The sequence below is a fragment of the Thamnophis sirtalis genome, unplaced genomic scaffold, assembly GCF_051295495.1.
Source record: "Thamnophis sirtalis isolate CommonGarterSnake01/CBP01778 unplaced genomic scaffold, rThaSir2_p1.2 scaffold_7, whole genome shotgun sequence".
In the NCBI taxonomy this organism is placed as follows: Eukaryota; Metazoa; Chordata; class Lepidosauria; order Squamata; family Natricidae; genus Thamnophis; species Thamnophis sirtalis.
Window position 1 is genome coordinate 76,121,632 of NW_028261387.1, and position 21,655 is coordinate 76,143,286.

General features: G+C 42.5%; 1 protein-coding gene across 1 annotated transcript in view; it reads right to left on the reverse strand.

Moving 5' to 3' along the window:
- PTGIS (prostaglandin I2 synthase) overlaps positions 1–21,655 on the reverse strand; it is a 51,274-nt gene that overhangs the window by 22,228 nt on the left and 7,391 nt on the right. The window contains exons 2-4 of the mRNA XM_087720454.1: positions 12,601–12,724; positions 8,358–8,536; positions 4,133–4,276 (exon numbers count right to left, since the gene is read on the reverse strand). Of these exons, the coding sequence (XP_087576580.1) occupies positions 4,133–4,276; positions 8,358–8,536; positions 12,601–12,724 (447 nt within the window). The remainder of the gene's footprint in view (positions 1–4,132; positions 4,277–8,357; positions 8,537–12,600; positions 12,725–21,655) is intronic.

Genomic DNA, 21,655 nt, shown 5'->3' on the forward strand with positions numbered 1-21,655 from the left:
GATTCAGAGTGCAAAAACTTTTTTTAAAAAAATTTCCTCTTCAAAACCTTGCTGCGTCTTATACTCTGGTGTGTCTTATACTCCGAAAAATATGGTAGGTTCTGTGCTCCTCCCCTCTCTTGGTCCATGGAAAAATTATCTTGCACAAAATCAGTGTCAAAAAGATTGGGCGGTTAGAGGTAAAGGGAAGAAGTTAGAGGTAGGGTTTCTAAGCAGAGAAGTAGGGTTTCTGTGGAGTTTAATCTAGGTCAGCCGTTGGGACCAGAGGTTTTATCTTCCGAGCTTTCACACTCGTGCTGGAGCCCATTTTCAGGGAACTTCTCTCTAAGCCCTGAAGATGGACTCCAGCAAGACTCTGAAAGAGTCTTCGTCGGAAGACGAAACCTGTGGTCCTGGTGACCAACCTAGATCAGATCCTGCAACATTATCCTGGGACACCTATGTTCGCCTTCATTCGTAGGGTGTCCCAGCCAGGAGTGGGATTGGGCTGCGTGATGACTCCTGGGAAGGGAGGGAGTGGGTTGGGGTCAGGCAGGAGTGGGATTTAGGGGTTCACCGAACTGCACAGAATCTTTGCTAGAGGATCATCTGAACCTGGGCAAACCCAGAGTAACCCACCCCTGATCTTATCACAGGGTAACTTTACCAGAGGATAACTTTAAAAACTATAAAGCATCAGTTAAAACATAAAACATTAAAACAACAAAAGCGATCTATGTTAATGTGCCACAGCATGCCCATAGAAAAACAAACAATATGATAAGATACCCAGAAACGTGGAATGATCTTGGATCTATTTAGATGTCTTCAGGAAGACACAATAGTAATTTTCAAGGGTCTCAAAGGATGCCAGGCAGAAATGTTCAGAAAAGAGGATAAGAATAATAGATTTAAATTGCAGAGAATTGGGTCTCAACTGGAAAGCATTTTCCTAATCATAAAAAATGTTCAACAGTGGAACAGAAAGTCTCAGGAGATAATGGACGCTCCTTAGCTGGAGATCTTAAAGATTGGCCAGAGGCCAACTGTGAGACATAGTGTAATAATGAATTTCTATACTGGACTAGATGATCTCCATGCTCCCTTCTAGTCCTTATATACAAGACCGCAGTACTTGGAAGACATTTAGGAAATTAATCAGAAAGAGAAGAATAATTTCCTCTCATTCTAAAAGTCATAAATTAGTAGTTTACAATGAACTTGTCTTAGTAATGTACAATGAACTCTACAGTACATTTTTGGACAAGAAATTGGATTGTGTATGGAAACTGGATCCTACATTCTGAAATGTGGTCATGGCTGTTCTTTGATCTCCTACGTGCCTAAAATGTTCAGTTGAAATTTGTATGTTGCTTTTTCGTGACATTTCCTGGGCATGTTGCAGAAAGTTCATTCATATGCAGCCATTCAATAAACATTTTTATCAACATTCTGCAGCTTGGTAGCTCCATTGTGCGAGAGGAGATCGCTGAAATCTTGAATATAAGAAAGAGAATTCGGCTTCCATTTCTTTGTTTAATGAAAAGGTGCAGAACCCTTTCCAGATACCAGGAGACCCAAATAAGCTCATTGGAACTACTTACCTTGTTCTGCTTTTGTTAGTTTCTTTGTTTTTATACTTTGATCCTGTACAGACATTGAGACAGCAAGCAAAGCAAGTGGGAGCTGGGCCACATTTCCTTTTCTTCTGGCACTACTCTGTTGTTTAACGCAGAGAGGAGAACAGGAACAGGTAGTCCTCGACTTACGACCACAATTGAACCCAACATTTCTGTTGCTAAACTTAAGTCGTCAAGTGAATTTTGCCCCATTTTATGAACTTTCTTGCCACAGTTGTTAGCAATAGCAATAGCACTAAAGACTTATATACCGCTTCTACAGTGCTTTTACAGCCCTCTCTAAGCAGTTTACATAGCCAGCCTATTGCCCCCAACAATCTGGGTCCTCATTTTACCCACCTCGGAAGGATGGAAGGCTGAGTCAACTTTTGAACCTGGTGAGATTTGAAGTGCCAAATTGCTGGTAATCGGCAGTCAGCAGAAGTAGCCTGCAGTACTGCACTCTAACCACTACGCCACCACAGTTTAGGTTTAGGTTTATTAGATTTATATGCCACCCTTCTCCCAAGGACTCAGGGTGGGATACAACATTAAAAGAAACACATAATACAAAAGTTAAAAAAAATTAAATAGAATATCCCAAACAAACCCAATTAGAATTAACAACATTTTTTAAAAAAATTCAAATTAAAATTAACAATGATCAATAATTTATTTTGTTTTGTTCAGGCCAGGCTGGCTTGCTGGAAAAGCCAACTTTTTAGGGCGCATCGGAAGGACCAGAGGTCAGGGATTATACAAAGCTCCAGAGGCAGCTCATTCCAGAGGGAAGGCGCTCCCACAGAGAAGGCTCTCCTCCTGGGGGTTGCTAGCTGATACTGTCTGACTGACGGCACCCTGAGGAGGCCAACTCTGTGGGATCGCACTGGATGGTGGGAGGCTACCGGTGGCAGTAGGTGGTCTCGCAGGTATCCTGGGCCTAAGTCATGGAGCGCTTTAAAGGTCATAATTAGTACATTGAAGCACACCCGGAAGACAACCGGCAACCAGTGCAGGCCGCCTAAAAGGGGTGTAACATGGTAGCACCTAGGTGCCCCCATGATAACCCACGCAGCCGCATTCTGGACCAGCTGAAGCCTCTGGGTGCTCTTCAAGGGCAGCCCCATGTAGAGAGCGTTACAGTAGTCCAGGTGAGAAAGGACGAGGGCATGAGTGACTGTGCACAGAGCATCCCGATCCAGGAAGGGGCGCAACTGATGTACCAGGACAACCTGGTAAAAGGCCCCCTTAGTCACGGCCTTCAGGTAGTCTTCTAAACTAAGCCGCGTATTCAGAAGGACACCCAGATTGCGCCCCCCCCTCCTGAGGGGGCTAAAATTTCTTCCCCTATGATCAAAGATGGAACAAGATGCACAAATCGGAATGACGGAAACCACAGCCACTCAGTCTTGGAGGGATTGAGCTTGAGCCTGTTCCTCCCCTCCAGATCCGCACAGCCTTCAGGCATCGGGACATCACGTCGAGAGCATTGTTTGGGTGGTTTGGGGTACAGATGAAAAGTTGGGTATCATCAGCATATTGATGATACCGTACCCCCAAACCACGGATGATCTCACCCAGTGGTTTCATATATATGTTGAACAGGAGGGGTGAGAGAACCGACCACTGGGGCACCCCACAAGTGACGCGCTTTGGGGTCGATCCCTGCTCTCCAGTCAACACAAACTGTGACCGATCCGACAGGTAGGAGGAGAACCACTGTAAAACGGTGCCCCCCATTCCCAACCCCTCGAGTCATCGCAGTAGGATACCATGGTCGATGGTATCGAAAGCTGCTGAGAAGTCTAATAGGAGCAGGACAAAGGAGCAGCCAGAGATCATCGACCAACGTGACCAATGCCATCTCCGTGCTGTATCCGGGCCTGAAACCCAACTGAAATGAATCCAGGTAGACAGCTTCATCCAGGAACTGGGGAAGCTGACGTTCTACCGCACTCTCAACAACCTTCGCTACAAAGCGAAGGTTGGAGACCGGACAATAGTTGGCTAAAGAAGCTGTGTCCAGGGAAGGTTTCTTAAGGAGGGGCCTCACCACTGCCTCCTTCAAGGCGGTGGGAAAGAACCACTCTCTCAACAAAGCATTGGTAATCGCCTGGAGCCAGCCTCGGGTCACCTCCCGGGAAGCCGAGACTTACCAAGAGGGACATGGGTCAAGCACACAAGTGGCAGCACTGAGTCTCCCCATAATCCACTTTTCTTTCTTTTTTCTACTTTTTTAACTTTTGTTCTTTTGCATTTTTTATCTTATAATGAAACTTAATTAAAAAATATTATAAAGAAGGATGTTTGTAGCTCAGGGTTGAAATGAGGGGTTCGTGGTGCTTTCTAAGCTTGGCTGTTTTCTTGCAGATGTTTCATTACTCAAACCTCATCAGTGCTGCATAGGAAACAGCATCATTGCTGCATTAGAGCACTGATGACGTTACCTAGTTTACGTCTGCAAGAAAACAACCAAGGTCAGAGTACCAAGGATCCCTAATTTTTTTTAAAGGACTTAGAAACTTTACACCCACCTGAACAAAGTGCTGTAGGAGAGATGAAACAGTCCTTCCTCTTTCCACTGCCCACTGGCTCCATCAGGTCCAGGAAGCAAAATGGTTTGTAAGTTAAGGCACATGGCCTTAGTCAGGCTGTGAAGATTTTTGTCATTTAGAGTGCTGTAGAAGGAAACACACAGGAATACTTTGTGAAACTCCTTTCTGCTTCCCACTTGAATTCTCCAAACAGGGTTCTTCAATAAACCTTAAAAACTTGGCAACTTAGCCAGAAGTCACTATGAAGTTTTGATAACTGACTCAACAAAAACCTTGCTATGAAAGAGAACATTCATGCCTTATGGAGAAATGATTAAAGATTTCGGTGCAATCCAGCAGTGGGATTCAAAATTTTTTAGCAACCAGTTCTCTGCCCGATTGCTGTGTGGACATGGCCATGGTGGGTGTGGCCTACTCAGCTTCCTGCACTATGGTGGGAGAGGTGTGTTTTTGCCCTCCCCGGGCTCTGGAGGCTTTCCCCGAGCCTCTGGGAGGGCAAAAATGGCCTTCCCGGCTCCACAGGCCCTCTGGAGGCCAGAAACAGGTTCGTTTTTGGACTTCTGGAACTTCCAGTAAGCTCATTTTCTGCCCTCTGGAACCTCCAGAAGTTTCCCTGAGCTTCCAGCAGGGCAAAAACGGCTTTTTTCAAAATCTCGCTTTTTTCAAGCAATCTGTTCATATACAACTATCGTCCTTGAAATATATAACAATCCACAAAGAAGGAGAAGAAATAGTTTTACAAGTATGGGTGAAACCAACATCATTGTTTTTATAAGGTTGCCAACTGCTTTTTTGACCAAGAATGAAAAGAATGAAGTAATCACAATTCAATGTTTTCCTAGCTTTTAGTTTCCAGATTTGTTGAATAAATTCAATTCAGTGCATTTCTTAATAGAAACATGTTTCTATTTAGCCCAAAAGATCACATAGATGTAATAATAGCTGGGCTTAATGGATGCTTAATAAGTATAACAATTTGTATGCATGTATATTAGATTGATGATACTAATAATGGGGGGGAGGGAAACATGGAATTGGAAACTATTAGAGAATGTTATCAATGCTAAAATGATTGAATGACTTAGAATAGGAGGAAGCATAATAACAATGTATACAAAGATATCTTGATTGTCAATATGTGAATTTTGATAAAATTCAAGTGAGGACTATGGAAATGACACAGAAACACTTTGTAACCAATCGACACACTGTGTGTAATTGAAGAGGCTTTTATGTTATATGTATTGTGTGTTTGTGTTTGTCTGAAAATAAAAATTATACGACAAAAAAAGAATAACCGATGAACACGATGGCACAACATGGTTACATTTATACTAATCTGCAGGTGTTACTTGAAGTTTTTCCCAAGCGCTGGAGGTCCAATTGCCAGGTGCTGATACTAGTTCTGGACGAAACACTGCATAGCATTCTGTGTTGCTTCTACAGGAGCATGCCATGAATGGGAACAAAATCATGTTGACGTAAGATGGTCTCAGTGCCATTCTTGAAATAATAGTTCTAGAGAAATCCTTGGATTGAATTTCATTCCATCATCACAGCTGCTCAATGGAGAAAGTCAGATTGCGAAATGAGGAGAGGCAGGGCCATTGAGAGTTCATTGCTTCATGACATTTTGGTGATACTATCTTGGATTAATGAATCAAAAATACGCCAGCTGCTCCCTGTGTTTCTCCCGTAATATCCCAAGGGACCAGGTATAGTGGTTATTTTGGCATATTCAGGGAGCAGGAAACTTCCTCAAGCTTTCAAAAGGAACAGGCATGGGAAAGCCGTGCTCCCTGACATTAATTCATCTGGACTTCCAATCTAACATCCTTAGTGACCCCACAATACTGAAATCCTTCCAATCAGAAAACAAATAGAAAATAATATTTGTAGCTCAGGATTAAATGGTCTATTAATGGATATTAATATATTTAGATTACATAAATTATTTATATGGATATATAATTATATCCAGGATTCATGATCATGTTTATCCAGCATTCTCATGTAAATAAGCAAATTATTATAAGCAAATTATTATAAGCAAATAAGAGAGATCTACCACCTATCCACAAAATCATTAATATTCTGTTTCCCTTAATGAATTAGCCGGATACTGAAAGCTTTGAAATGAAAAATGTAATCCATTACTAGGTGACATCATCAGCTATCATCAAGGTTTTGTTAGTATGGAGGGGAGTTTGAGCAAACCTCTCCTTACTAGCACTGATGATGTTACCTAGTTTGGTAATGAAACATCTGCAAGAAAACATGCAAGCTCAGAGAACACCAAGGATCCTACATTAAGAAAACTCTTACAAACTATTATCAGAAGGGGCCAGATGTCATAAAGTCTTTTTCACCCATATAAATAAACTATAGTAGTAAGTGCTTTTCTCGTGAGGAAATCCCTGCTTCATATTTCAGCTCTGCCATGCAGTCACAGAGTAACCTTAGCCCAGCACTCTTTCCCAGTTCCAGCCCTCTCCTTTCTATTGGCAATTCAAAGTCAGCAGCCCCTACCTAACAGAAAGACACGCTGTTAGTTGCCTTTATGATTAGTTGTAAAACAGCTTTTGAAACAGGCTTGTTCTCTCTGGATCTGATTTATTAGTTTGTTTCTTTTTTATTATCCGGCGCAATCAAACAACTCCTGATGTTATCTCACTCTGAGCTATAGAATGAACTTGTTTGGACCAAGGCTTACTGAGAGCATGAAGCAAACTCCTTGCCCCGACAAAAACCCTTTCATTATTTTACTGTGAATTCTGCTCATTAGCATCCAACAAAGTCTTTCAAGGGGGGATTTACAGTCACAGACCTTATCTGGTTTGCAAAGCTGACAGGCCGATATCTGCAAAACTTGGCAAGGAGTCTCGGAGAGTCACGAACCAAATTAAGCAAACTAATTGTCTCCTGCAAATTCCACTCCCCTTTCGCTCGGGGGATGAATGGGAGGGACCATTCATCGTTCACCTGTGGCCTTTCTCCCAAGTCGACCTCTGTTCTTTAGCTGTTCCCGTTGTCTGGCAACTCTGTGCATGTGGAACAGGCTCCAGCTGTTTGTCTGCCTCACTAATATCTGATTCTGAAGGCAGCTGATAACTTGAATATGACTCTGGCTCCCTCTCTGCCTCTGATACAGAGCCCTCATCAGAGCCTTCCCCAGACTCCAGGATATGTTCCTCCCCAACCTCCTCACTATCCAAATCTGCTGCCAGCTCCGTGGGCTGCTTGTGGACCGCAACAGAACTCACCAAGAAGTTCATTTCAATCAAGGGTGTCAAACTGGTGGCCTACAAGCCAGATATGTCACCTGCCCACCCCAGCTCCTCAAAGGTAAACAAATGTCACAAAACATCACATAATGCAAATGAGTTTGACACCCATGATTTAATGTTAAAGAGCCAGAGAATTAGGACAAACCACAATACAATATAGAGTGAAAAGGATCCAAATGATCCATTTAATCTACAATTTTGGATCCATGGTTGGTCTCTTTAGATGGGTGTCAGGGCTCCTGGAAGGAGGAGTGGGGATGGGGATACATCAAAGCTTCCTTCAAGACTGCTAGGGAATCCTCTCATGAAGAGGCAATAACAATCTGTGAGACCTGGTGGTTACCTCTACACCCATTCTTCACAACAGTGAAAATGGGCAGGGGTACAAAAGGTAAGTGGTAAATGAGAACCTAGTCAGCACTTATCCATTTCCTTGCTGGTCACAAACCAATGTGAGATAACAAGATAACATGATAACATCGCAAGATGGTACCCCAATCACCAAAGGGGTCTACCAAAATAAGTGCTATCTTCATGCTCATGCATGTTCTGAAACACCTTATCTGAATAAAATCTGAAGCAGAGCCCAGACCTATTATCAGAATTTAAAGGTGATGTTCTTTTTAAGTTTATTATCTCAAGATTTATAATGCCTTTGACTGGAAGGAGGAATGTAATGTAACTGAAGGTTTCATTTACTGTGTATAATTCCTTATCAAGGTTTTATTAACAAAGCTGGACAAAGCGGGGTTTATGTATTCCAACACACATTATAGACTTGACTCTCAATTTTTCAATATTTAAAAGAAGATGCTAACTCATATGCTGAATTGAATGAGTGTTCAGAATACTTAGTTCACAGAACATACCATGGCTTTCTTAGTTGCAAGCACATACCCTATAAAATTTACACTTACGGTCTTAGCATGGTCTTTTCCGCATTTGAATCATAATTCGGGAGTGTCACATCAAACATCCGTTTCATCAAAATACGTGCATATTGGCCAAAGTCCAGCTTGGCACATGATTCCCAAAGCACCACATCATAGGAAAGCGGATCCAATAAGACAGTTATGAATTTTCCTGCAACTTGAACCTTAAACAAACAATTATCCTTAGTCATGTAGAATTAATGTAACACATCAATGTAAAGAAAGCAATGAATTTTGAAAAATAGAAAGAGACATTTCATCATATACTGCTTTCCACTCTAATCCCTATCCTGTTTCTCCAAAAATAAGACTTCCCCAGATAATAAGCCCAATCAGGCTTTTAAGTGTATGCACTAAAATAAACCCTCCCCCCAAAATAAGCCCTGCCCGGAAATATTGCAACACAGCAGCAATCATGAGGTGACCATGCTTGCCACCTCCTGCACCTCAAAAATAAGATCTCCCCCCCCCCCCCCAAATAAGACCAAGTGCTTATTCTGGAAGTCAAAAGAAAATAAGACTCTGTCTTATCTTAGGGGAAACACAGGTAGGAATCTAATGATTCCTATTAAACGGAAGACTGAATTGAGATCCTGCAGTTTATCCAAAGTCTTGCATGAAATGTTTCAATAGACTCGTAATCCAACATTTTGTTCAATAAAAAAAACAGACCTTGCTTGAAGGATGGAGAACTTGTGAACCCCTGAAATTAAAGAGTGGAGCTAGAACAAGATCTGGGAGGTATGCTAAATAGACTGCCTTGACTGTCCTGAGAATCAAGCATTGGTCTTTGTAGTGCCTGTGAGTTTGCATATCAGAGCATCTAACACATTATATTAAAAAGGAGATGAACCTGGAAGGCAACTTTAGAGGATATGTTTATACTAGGATACATTTTTAATTATTCTTGAATCTCAGTATTGAAACTCCCATATAAAGAAGACCCTTAGAATCGCTGTATGAACAATGATCAGAACAAATGATTGATTCATAATTCAAGAGATTTTGGAACTGAGTGAATAGGTCATGTCCCTTAATGGTATCAATTAAGCTGGCTGGGTGACTCTGAACCAGCCATTCTCCCTCAGCTCACTTCACCTCATAGGGTTGTTGGTAGGGGCAAAATAGGAGGAAAGAGTGTTATATGTTCACCACTTTAAGTTAATTATAAAAATAACAATAAAGGACACTTCCCCCAAACTTGGATAGTAGGGATTACTATAGCAAGAAAAGAAAGAGAGAGAGAGGGAGGGAGGAAAAGAGACATAAAGACTCCATCATGTGAAATTCAATTCAAAATTAAATATTGTAATATTTAAATATTCCAAATTTCTACATGTTTGCATATGACTAAGTGCACAATTTCTGTGTTCCTAGTAAAACATTTAACTAACATTTTTGACACCGTATAATGTTCTAATTTAGGATTAACTTTGATTCCTAGAATTGGTGCCACTGCTAAAGAATGCTGAGAGCCATTATTCAGGGACACCTGCAGGCTCAATTATTGCCCACCTCAGTTTTAATTGCTTTTGCTTTTGCTCTGGCTTTAAGGAATGAATAGAAGTTTCATATCTGAGAGTTAAAGACGAAATGATGGAGATCTATTCAAAATCATCTGACTACATTCCATTGGGTCTCCTTTCTTCCATTTTATTTGAATCCTTATCTATTTAAAATAGTCACAAATTTTGAGGAACACTGGTAGCTAATGCTAAATATTCTAAAGAATCCCAGCTCAAGTGTTCCATTCATTGTATTATCATTAATGCAATAATAATAATTATTATTAATTATAATCATTGTATGTATTCATTTCCTTGGTTGCACGGCAATCACATGTGTGATTCTTTGATCTCTTTTCCCAAGAATGCTAATGGGCATCCATAGAAAGAGAGCAAAGAAGGCAAAAAAACCAAACATGCCCCCTGCTCCAAATTCTGCTCTTTAACATAATCTAAAAGGGGAGGGACTTGCAGTACATTATATATCATTCTGATATCATCGCAAGCACCTGCATATGGAAATAGGCTGACTATATTGTGCATTAGCTTTGGAAGATGATTGAAAAACTGTATTCTCTTCCACTGGAATTGTATTCTAAATTTTGGATAAACTGCCCTGAATTTTTTTTTTTTTTTTTGCAAGGAAGTCTAGAAATTATGCAAATGCATAAATAAATGGGTCATTTAAGGAACTCTTCTTTTTGAAAACTTTCCTTTTCTGCTTTCATCTGCCATTAAATAAGAGTGTTTGACTACCTGAAATCAAAGCAACTTTCCTTTCGTAACAGACATCCTCTTTCAGTTAAGAACAGCAGGTCCCCCTTTAGAGATGATGATTTTTAAACTGTAACAGGACAGGATGTAGCCCTTCTTTTTTTTTTTTACCCTTTGGTCAATCTTTTGTGTTATCTTCCCTTTTCACCATTTGGTGGCAAAATGAGCAGTATTAGATTCCCATAAAATGCTAGCAGATGCTTCAGTCCAAAGACTGATATATTATTAAGTGTTCGGAGAGAAATGGCAGCACAAAGGGCTTGACTATTACCAAAACATTGTGGGAGAACAGAAAGTCTGAGAACTTTACAGCATTGAATCAGTTTCATCTGGTTCCTTAAGTTACAAGGGTGAGCAAGTGCTATTTGCTAACAATTCCTTTCCCTGGCCAATGGCTATGACACTTGACTTCCTTAACACGTTTAGATGGATGGGAGCAGTACTAGCAATGACACAACTATGCTGCCTTCTTCTGCTTGCAGATTTTCAGTGGAAAAGAAGATGGAAGCTCCAGTGGGAAAAATCCAATGGCTTGCAACTCAAAAGTGACATCATCCGAGTGCTGTGTGAAACTCCATCCATGAAGCACTGGACTTTTATGTATTTAAATCATTTATTAGGTTTATACCTTTATACAGATAGTCCTTGACTTACAACAGTTCACTTAGTGATCGTTCAAAGTTACAATGGCACTGAAAAAAGTGACTTATGACCATTTTTCACACTTATGACCTTTGCAGCATCCGCATGGTCATGTGATTTACATTTAGATGCTTGACAACTGATTCACATTTATGACAGTTGCAATGTCCTGGGGTCATGTGATTCCCTGATAAGCAAAGTCAAGGGGGAAGCGAGATTCACTGAACCACCATGTTATTAATTTAACAACTGTAGTGATTCGCTTAACATATGTGGCAAGAAAAGTCGTAATATGGGGCAAAACCCACTTAACAAATGTCTCACTTCGTAACATAAACTTTGGCCTCAACTGTGGTCATAAGTTGAGGTCTACCCAGGGGTGGGTTCCTGCCAGTTCTAACCTATAGAAAAGGTTCCACAAATCTACAGTGCCATTTAGAACTGGTTCCAGCTTCCTCCCCCCACCCGTCTGCACATCATCAAGATGAAGAGTGAGAGGAGGAATTCTGGGAGTTGAAGTCCACAAGTCTTAAGGCTGTCAAGTTTGAACACCCCTGGTGTTTTTTTCCTAAAGGATTAGGGGTGCAAGGGTCTTGTAACTTGACAATTTTAAGACTTGTGTGCTTCAAATGCCAGAGTTTCTGAGCCAACATTTTGGTTGCTAAGCAAGAGCGTTGTTAAGTGAATTTCACCCCATTTAACAAGTCGACCATGCCCACCCAGTCACATGACTGCCAAGCCACTCCCACTTGGTCACATGGCTGGCAAGCGACTCCCACCCGGTCACATGGCTGGCAAGCCACTCCCACAAAGCAGGTCACACCTACAGAAGAGCAGGGGTGGGTTTCAGGCGGTTCGCGGCGGTTCCCGCGAACCGGTTGGTCGGCGAACCCAGAAGTAAGTAACTTCCGAGAACGCCGAAGGATCCACCCGCCCGCCCGCGTTTCTTACCCGGTTTTGACGAGTTCTGTGCTTCCACGCATGCGCAGAACGCATACAGCGCCTGCGCGATCCTCCAGGATCAGCTGGAGCATCGCACAGGCGCTAGTACGCATGCGTGCACTGCGTGCGTGCATGAGGACGCCACCGGCCCCGTTCCAACCGAACCGGTTGGAACGAGGCGAGAAACCCATCCCTGCAGAAGAGGTTCTAAAAAAATTTGGAACCCATCACCTGGTCTACCTGTATAAGGACTCCAGGCAGCTTACAAGATTTTCAAGGTAGCATTCAATGAATGCCTATCAACATTGTGTCCTGCAGGAGAGAACTTTGACACCCTGGGGAATGTAAGTCCTATAAATACTCACTGTGAAAATATCACCATGCTTCTCTTTCATCTCAGACAGGAACTTGGCAGCATCTTTACCAAATGCCAGTGCATGCCCAAGCCAAGGAATGTGACCTCTATCAAGTGGAGGTTCATCAGGCCGCCTGAAAACCATAGCAAGATAGATAAACAATTAACCACATTACTATTTAATCATTCCCCAGGGTTTCATAAAATACTTTTCTCTGAAGTCTTAGATAAGGTTAAATAATACAAAAGCCGGAAGCTACCATGGGGCAGCTCTAGCGACAATTGAAAGTGAGGGTGTGGCGTATGGGTTTTACTGCTGTGGCATAGCTACTCTTCCGGTAGCATTGTCAGGGTTCCAAGTAATACCCCCAACGAAAGAAGATTCCGAGGCTTGAGATTCTTCAAAGTTCCATTTTATTAGAGATGTCATATTGGTGCATCTGGGAAAACCCGAATCGGAAAGCTTCCAGGTTTTCTCCATCCACATGAAAGTTTAAGTCCTTGCCCAGCACCCACATGTCCAATCAAGCGCCATCCCAACTGGAGATGCCTCCCAGTCCTACCACTCCATATGCAGGGCAAGATGTCCTTGACTCTCTGAGAAAGGAATGTTATTTTGACTATATCTACCCCACTCCATATAATTTCCCCCCCCCCCGCCAGTTTCCCACAGCAATAAATGTGGCAGGCCTGAAGGCCCAATGCAAAAGATGGCTTCCAGGCCTGACAAGCGTGAGACCTCCAATGGAATAGGGATCTGGCCAGGGCTATTCAGGGCTGTTGTGGGGAGATGTTGAGACCTATTTGTCCAGACTGAGGGGTCCCACCTCCTCAATTATTATGCTGCTACTCTATCCTAAACATTGGGAAAAGAGAAGAGAGGGAAGAAGGAGAAGAGAAGAGAGAGAAACATTGTGTGTGGAGGGAACAGAGTGGCTAAAGGGAAGGTCTGGAGAGAAAAATTAAGTGGGCAATAATTGTTAGCTCCTTGTGAGGAGAAAGTGCAGGAGTGGCCTCCCTAGGGAAAGTGAAGACCCAAAGAGATGAGAGCCCCATGGGAGTGGGCTGCTGGGGATTTGCAGGGGTTCAGGAGAACCTCTACTTAAGATTCTGTGCAGTTCAGAGAACCCTCAAATCCCACTCCTAGCTGCCCACACCGCCCCTCCCAGGAGTTCCCACATGACCCGTTTTGGATGTAGGTAAGTGCAGGGCGTGTGTGGAGCCTCGGGGAGGACGAAAAATGCCTCCAGAGCCTGGAAAGGCCATTTTTGCCCTCCCAGAGGCTCAAGGAAAGCCTCCAGAGCCCAGGTGGGGCAACCCCCCCTGTCATGGTGCAGGAGGCCAATTAGGCCACACCCACATGGCCACACCCACCCAGCAACCAGGCACAGAACACCTTGCTAAAATTTTTGAAGCCCACCCCAGGCTCCACCCAATGCCAAGAATAAGGAGGAGGGACCCGACTGGCCATAGGCAGTGGCTTCCCCAAAGAGCCAAGGGAGGTAGATGTTGGTGGATAAGCTCTGGTCTCAGAGAAAGACTAGGTAACTGACTCTGAGAAGGTTCTTCCCCCAATGGACAAGCAGAAGGTATTTGGAAGAGGTCAGTCCATGCTGAGCTCACTGCAGCAAATTCTAGCCCATTGTTTCTTTTCATTCTCTCTCCTGTCAGAGCCACAAACTGAGGAAGGAGACTAACAGAATTATAAAGTTGGAAAGGACCTTGGGGGTCTTCTAGTCCAACCTCCTGCTCAAGCAGGAAACCCTATATGATTTCAGACAAATGGTTGTCCAATTGCTTCTTGAAAAATGACTCAGAGAAAGGAAGAGGAAGTAGGAGAAATAGAGGGAAATTTTCGGAGGGAGACTTAGGAGGAAACTTGACACCTGCCTGAATACAAGTCCTGTATCGTACATACCTGTTGCAAACATTACTGTAAACCAAGGGTGTCAAACTCGATTTCATTGAGGGCCGTATCAGGGTTGTGTTTGACCTCAGGGGGGCCTGCTTGATGTCACTCATCTCGGGGGCGTCTGTGACAGCCTGAGTGCTCTGCCAGCAAAAATAGGTTCCCGAGCTTTGTTTTCAGCCGTCACAGCTAGAAATAGAGCTCGGGAGCCCGTTTTTTTTCTGGCAGAGGCACCACCGGCTGGTCCCTCACTATTTCCAGGGTGGCCCCGCAGGCCAGATCTTAGCATTCCACGGGCTGGATCCAACCCCCGGGCCTTGAGTTTGACACCCCTGCTGCAAACAATGCCACGGTATATAGTAAAAAGCATAAAAAGTTTCCACTGTCTTATTTTTCCATGTCGATTGCCACCCTTGGAAAACAACTGCTGTGGCAGAAATATTTGTAAATCAGCCAACTGAGGAATCCATAGCCCAGTTGTTTTGGTAAATAAGAAAGTTGGGTGGAGTTTTTGGCAGCCTTACTAAAAAAAAGAGAACTATCCTAACTAGGTAGAATTTTCTGTGTACAGAGTTCCCAAAGTCTAAGTAATTAGTGGGTCTGAATCCCTATCTCAATTACATATAGGTAGTCCTTGACCTACAACCTTTCATTAAGTGACCATTCAAAGTTACAACGTCACTGAAAAAAGTGACATGACCATTTTTCACATTTACAATCACTGATCCCCATGATCACATGTTCAAAATTCAGATGCAACTGGCTCATATTTATAATGGTTTCAGTGCCCCGTGATCACTTTTTGTGACCTTCTGACAAGCAAAATCAATGGGGAAGCCAGGTTCACTTTACAGCTGTGTTACTAACTTAACAACTATGGCGATTCACTTAACAACTATGGCAAGAAAGGTCGTAAAATATGGCAAAATCTCTTAATAACTGTCCTGCTTAGCAACAGAAATTGAACAGAGCATGTAAGAGCAGTGTTTCTCAACCTTGGCAACTTGAAGATGTCCGGACTTCAACTCCCAGAATTCCCCAGCCAGCATTCGCTCAGAACAAAGCAAATTAACTATGATAGGGATGGAGGATAAGAATAGCTAAGTCTGCCGAGTGATTTGCCTCTAGTGCTAAACTTGGTGAAGCATGTCAGCTATAATAGCTTATCAAAAATACTTTTTTTTCTCTCCAAAAATTCCCCCCTCTCATTATGGTAGAGGTAATTGGCATCATATGGCAGTATTTTAAAGAGAAAATTAAATGAAGAAAACTGTTTAAGGGGTGAATTATTGGCTCAGATAACTACTCTCCATATTGACAAGACAGAACCCTAGTTAGATAAATTATAATTTATATAAATGTATCACAATTTAGAAACCTCTGTCAAAATGTTTCCTGTTTGTGATTAGCATGGATTTCCCAGAGTAATTGTGCCATGTTTAACTGCTGCATCTTGAAAATTAATTTAATGGGATGCCGATGTCTGAAATTAATTGAAAGCCCATTATAAATCAGAAAAAGTTTTTTATATATTTAACATAATCCTCAGTACCAAACAAATGTCGCAATCCTGAATTTAAGAGTAAAAATGAAGGAATTAACCTTCCTAAATAAATCTCTCTAGACTTAATTTGGTTCAGCACAGTTTGTGATGTGTTGAAGTTCTGGCTTTCTGGGCAGGTGAACATTTCACTACAGACAGAAGTCTAACAGATGTAGTTTTTCTTTGTATAGGGAAAAACACATGGAGAACAATATTTGGCCAAAATTAATGGCAACTTTAAGGGTGGCTCAGTGGCTAAGATGCTGAACTTGTTGATCAGAAAGGTTGGCAGTTTGGTGGTTTGAATCCCTAGTGCCGTGTAACTGAGTGAGCTCCCCTTACTTGTCCCAGCTTCTGCCAACCTAGCAGTTCGAAAGCACGTAAAAAATGCAAGTAGAAAAATAGGAACCGCCTTTGGTGGGAAGGTATCAGTGTTCCATGTGCCTTTGGCATTTAGTCTTGCCGGCCACAAGACCACAGAGACGTCCTCGGAAAGGGCTGGCTCTTCGGCTTTGAAACGGAGATGAGCACTGCCCCCTAGAGTCAGGAATGTCTAGCACGTATGTGCAAGTGGAATCTTTACTTTTATCTTTTAATGGCAACTTTGATTGTAAGCATTTGATATTTTTTAGCATTTTTTTTTAGCATTTTATTGAGATTTATAGGCCGCCCTTCTCCCTGAGGGGACTCAGGGCGGCTTACAATCACAAGGGGAGGGGGTGCAGTACCGAGAGACAAACAATAGTGAACAAAATAAAATGGTAAACCACAACATGCATTCAACAGTCAACACTCGGGCGGGTAAATTGGAAACCTATCCCCAGGCCTGCTGGGAGAGCCAGGTCTTGAGGGCTGTGCGGAAGGTCTGGATGGTGGTGAGGGTACGAATCTCAACGGGGAGCTCGTTCCACAGGGTCGGAGCTGCAACAGAAAAGGCTCTCCTCCGTGTAGTCGCCAGTCGACATTGACTGGCGGATGGAATTCGGAGGAGGCCCAGCCTGTGCGATCTAATCGGTCGGAGGGAGGTGATCGGCAGAAGGCGGTCTCTCAAATATCCAGATCCACTACCATGGAGTGCTTTAAAGGTGGTCATCAATACCCTGAAGCGCACCCGGAGACCGACAGGTAGCCAGTGCAGCTCGCGGAGGATGGGTGTAATGTGGGCGAACCGCGGTGCGCCCACTATCACTCGCGCGGCTGCATTCTGGACTAACTGCAGTCGCCGGATGCTCTTCAAGGGCAACCCCATGTAGAGCCCATTGCAGTATTCCAGCCTAGAGATCACAAGGGCTCGAGTGACTGTTGCGAGAGCCTCCCGGTTCAGGTAGGGCCGTAACTGGCGGACCAGGCGAACCTGGGCAAATGCCCCCCTGGTCACAGCCGACAGCTGATGGTAGAAAGTCAGCTGTGAATCCAGGAGGACTCCTAAGTTACGTACCCTGTCTGAGGGGTGTAAAATTTGACCCCCCAGATATCTTCCACTCTGAATATCTGCTATTAAGCATAAGGACTGACAGTCACTTTATACTGTCATTTTATATCTGTTTGGCTATTAGAATGAAATATAACAATTTGTTCCTAAGCAATTCCTATTACTGGAAGATAATTAGAATTTCCTACGAGATGAATTTACCTTACACTAACTGGATATGTCCATATACATATCCAGTTTACGACCACAATTGGGACCACAATTTCCATTTTTAAGCAAGGTAGTTGTTAAGTAAGTCATGCTAGATTTTATGACATGTTTTGCCATGACAGTTCAATGAATCACTGCAGTTGTTAAGTGAATCTGGTTTTCCGCATTGACTTTGCTTGCCAGAAGCCAGCTGAGAAAAGTAATGGTTCCTTCAGACATTCCCGTTCCAGAAACATCAGAGCGAGACTATGGGGAGCACTAAAGGGGAACTTGGAGGACTCAAAGGGACAAGGCAAAATGGTGCAGGAAACACTGGGAGAATCTGAGAGGGAGCACAGCTGGATGAACAGTTGGCTGGGGAGTCTGGAGAAGGAGCGCAGCTGCAGTTGGTAGTGCTGGCAACCAGCCATTTGCACAGGCAGGGAGGAAGAACAGCTGCAGTAAGGCAGCAGAGAAAAGGAGGAATTCCAGCCCCACCTGATTCCAGGGCTTGCAGAGCAGAGTGGGGCAAAGTGGTCAGTATGGCTACTTGCAAGGAGGCAACCTCTCCTCTCCTAATGAAGTGGCCGGTCAGCACCTGTTTATCTCAGGGTCTGGGACTAGATGGTTGTCTAACCATCTGCATTCCGTCATTCGTGTGTGCTCTTGACTCCATTGCCTTCGTTTGGATTTTCCCGTGTTTGATTTCATTGTTTTTATTTGGATTTTCCATGTCTTGACTTCATTGCCTTCATTTGGATTTTTCTATGCCTTGACTTTCTGGATTTCCTATTGACTTTGGTGTGCCTAGATTTCATCAACTTTGCTGGAATTTGGCTATGCCCATGCATACTTAGGTTGGGGTGGATTCATGTTCTCCCCCCTTTTTCGTGTTGTAAAAGCAGAGTGAACTCTGATTGGACGGAAATGGACTACTGAAGGACTTGCAGCGGGGAAAGACAAAGGGGCTTAGTGATATGAAATAAAAGTGTTGAACCCCGCTCATGTGTGCATGTGTAAAGGTAAAGGTTCCCCTCACACATATGTGGTAGTCATTCCTGACGGTAGGAGACTGTGCTCATCTCCGTTTCAAAGCCAAAAAGCCAGAGCTGTCTGAAGACGTCTCCATGGTCATGTGGCAGGCATGACTAAATGCTGAAGGTGTATGGAACACTGTTATCTTTCCACCGAAGGTTGTTCCTATTTTTTCTGTTTGCATTTTTATATGCTTTCAAATTGCAGAAGCTGGGACAAGTAACAGGAGCTCACTCTGTTACACGGTGCTAGGGATTCGAACCGCTGAACTTCCGACGTTTCTGATCAACCAGCTCAGGATCTTAGCCACTGAGCCACGCATCTATACTGGGACAAGCCTGTCACATGACCCTGAGATGCTTGCAACCACTATAAGATAATGGAGATGCAGTGATGGTTGTATATGCAAGGACCAGTTGTAAATCATTATTTTCAGTATTGTTGTAACTTTGAATGGTTGCTAAATAAAGAATTGTAAGTCAAGAACCACCTGCAGTTTTCTTGATAGCAATACAAAAGTGACTTGCCACTGCCTTCTTCTTGGATGTTTTCCAATTAGCTAACAACCATGCAGTTTCCCACCTACGTACTAAACAGATCTGAAGTCACTTCTCAAACTCAGCAAAGGTCAGACAAAACAGCTTCTACTGAATCAGCCGGTAGGCTATTCTTTAATTGTGAACTTGATGATGTCGTTTATACTAATCTACTCATATTAATCTGTAACGCTAGGCATATCCTAGCCCCAAAGCAGAAATTTCAAGGCTCCGAGTAATCTTGCCAGTCTTATGCTATTTCCTTGCTTCACCATGTTGTGTATCATCAGATTCAGAATCAACTTAATGTTCAATCTATGTTCGTTTAATTATTTCCTCCATGGGTTCTGAGTCACTTTCATCCAGTGAAATGCTAAAATAAAATATAGCCAATACATTGAATGAAAAGCATTTTAGTCTCTCCATTCTTTTCATACATCAAATCCTTACTTTAGGTGGAACTTCCTTACAAATGGTGAACTCCTCCCAACATGGCTGCTCATCTGAGAATGTTTCTGAATTCAGCCCCAGATACAGATCTCGCTTTTTTCAAGCAATCTGTTCATATACAACTATCGTCCTTGAAATATATAACAATCCACGGAGAAGAAGAAAAAATAGTTTTACAAGTATGGGTGAAACCAACATCATTGTTTTCATAGGGTTGCCAGCTGCTTTTTTGACCAAGAATGAAAAGAATGAAGCAATCACAATTCAATGTTTTCCTAGGTTTTAGTTTTCAGATTTGTTGAATAAATTCAATTCAGTGCATTTCTTAATAGAAACATGTTTCTATTTAGCCCAAAAGATCACATAGAGATCAGTCGTCAACCAACAATTTAACTGATATAAACTATGGACTATCAACTGTTTAAGTAATATAAACTTAGGCTGTTTGATTCTAAAAATAGAGAAAGTTATTTTGGCCGCGCTGCCATTCTGCCTTCCTCTAAATTTCAGCCAAGAGAGTAATAAATTACAAAAGGTGTTTTCTAGTTCCACAAGGACAGAAAGAAAGAACAGCTTTCAAAGTTTACAAGATGGAATTTTAGTTCAATATTTGCTAAAGACACCTACAAAGTAAATTTTTATAGTCTGATCTCAGTGGGGCAATAACCATCCCTCCTTCATCAAATATACAGCCTTCCTCCGAAAAAAAAGTTTAGATCATTTTTACTTATTTGTTTGTTGTTTATTTATTTATTTATTAAATGTATGTGCCATCTCTCTCACTGTCAACATTGATGTTTAATTTTAAAACTATTTTTAAAATTACATTTAAATAATTTTCCAGGAGATAGATAGATGATATATAGATAGATAGATAGATGGATGGATGGATGGATGGATGGATGGATGGATAGAGATAGATAGATAGATAGATAGATAGATAGATAGATAGATGGATGATAATGAACCGATATGTGCCCTCAGCTTACAGTCTGTCACAATGTGATCTACAGTTTGACATGGGACCCAAAGTCACATGGATGTTATGCCCCATTTATGCAGTGAATCCGACCTGATGCCACGTGAGTTGTGAATCCTATTCTGGACTTTCTATTGCTGGCGTGGTAGTTCAAAGCCTGGAATCTTTTTTTGTGGGGACATTTATATATCTCCCTAGGCTTGTATATTCAGCGACCCATTTGGCTGTCTATTGGGAATCAATGTTAAAGTTGTTGGGCAGATCCCGTACACGTTCCAGTGGTGGCTTCCTGGATTTGAGTCTTCCTGCTGATAAATGACAAAGGTCGGAATGCACTGGTAGGAGTGCGTTGTTCATAATCTTTCTGTATTCTCTCACTAGTCGCCAACATCCAATGATGGATGTGGCAGAAGATGAAGAAGAAGAACAATAACAACCATTTAAATATGAGCCAGCAGTGTGCAGCAGCTGCCAAAAAAGCCAACACAGTTCTAGACTGCATAACACAGGGATAGAATCAAGATCATGTGAAGTGTTAATACCACTTTATAATGCCTTGGTAAGGCCACACATAGAATACTGCATTGTGCATCTAGATGTGGAGACTCTAGAAAGAGTGCAGAGAAGAGCAACAAAGATGATTAGGGGACTGGAGACTAAAACATATGAAGAACGGTTGCAGGAATTGGGTATGTCTAGTTTAATAAAAAGAAGGACTAGGGGAGATATGATAGCAGTGTTCCAATATCTCAGGGGTACAAAGAAGAGGGAGTCAAAGAAGAGGGAGTCAAACTATTCTCCAAGGCACCTGAGTGTAGAACAAGAAGCAATGGGTGGCAGAGGAGGAACCTACGTTGCTATGAAATGGTCGCCAGATCTCGATGCTCCAAGATCGCCGCCAATATTTTTTTGCTGGGTGCTCCAATCGGGCCTAAACGGTCCCGTAGAGAAGGTGAACAGGAAGACTACATTCTGCTGATCACAGGGACATC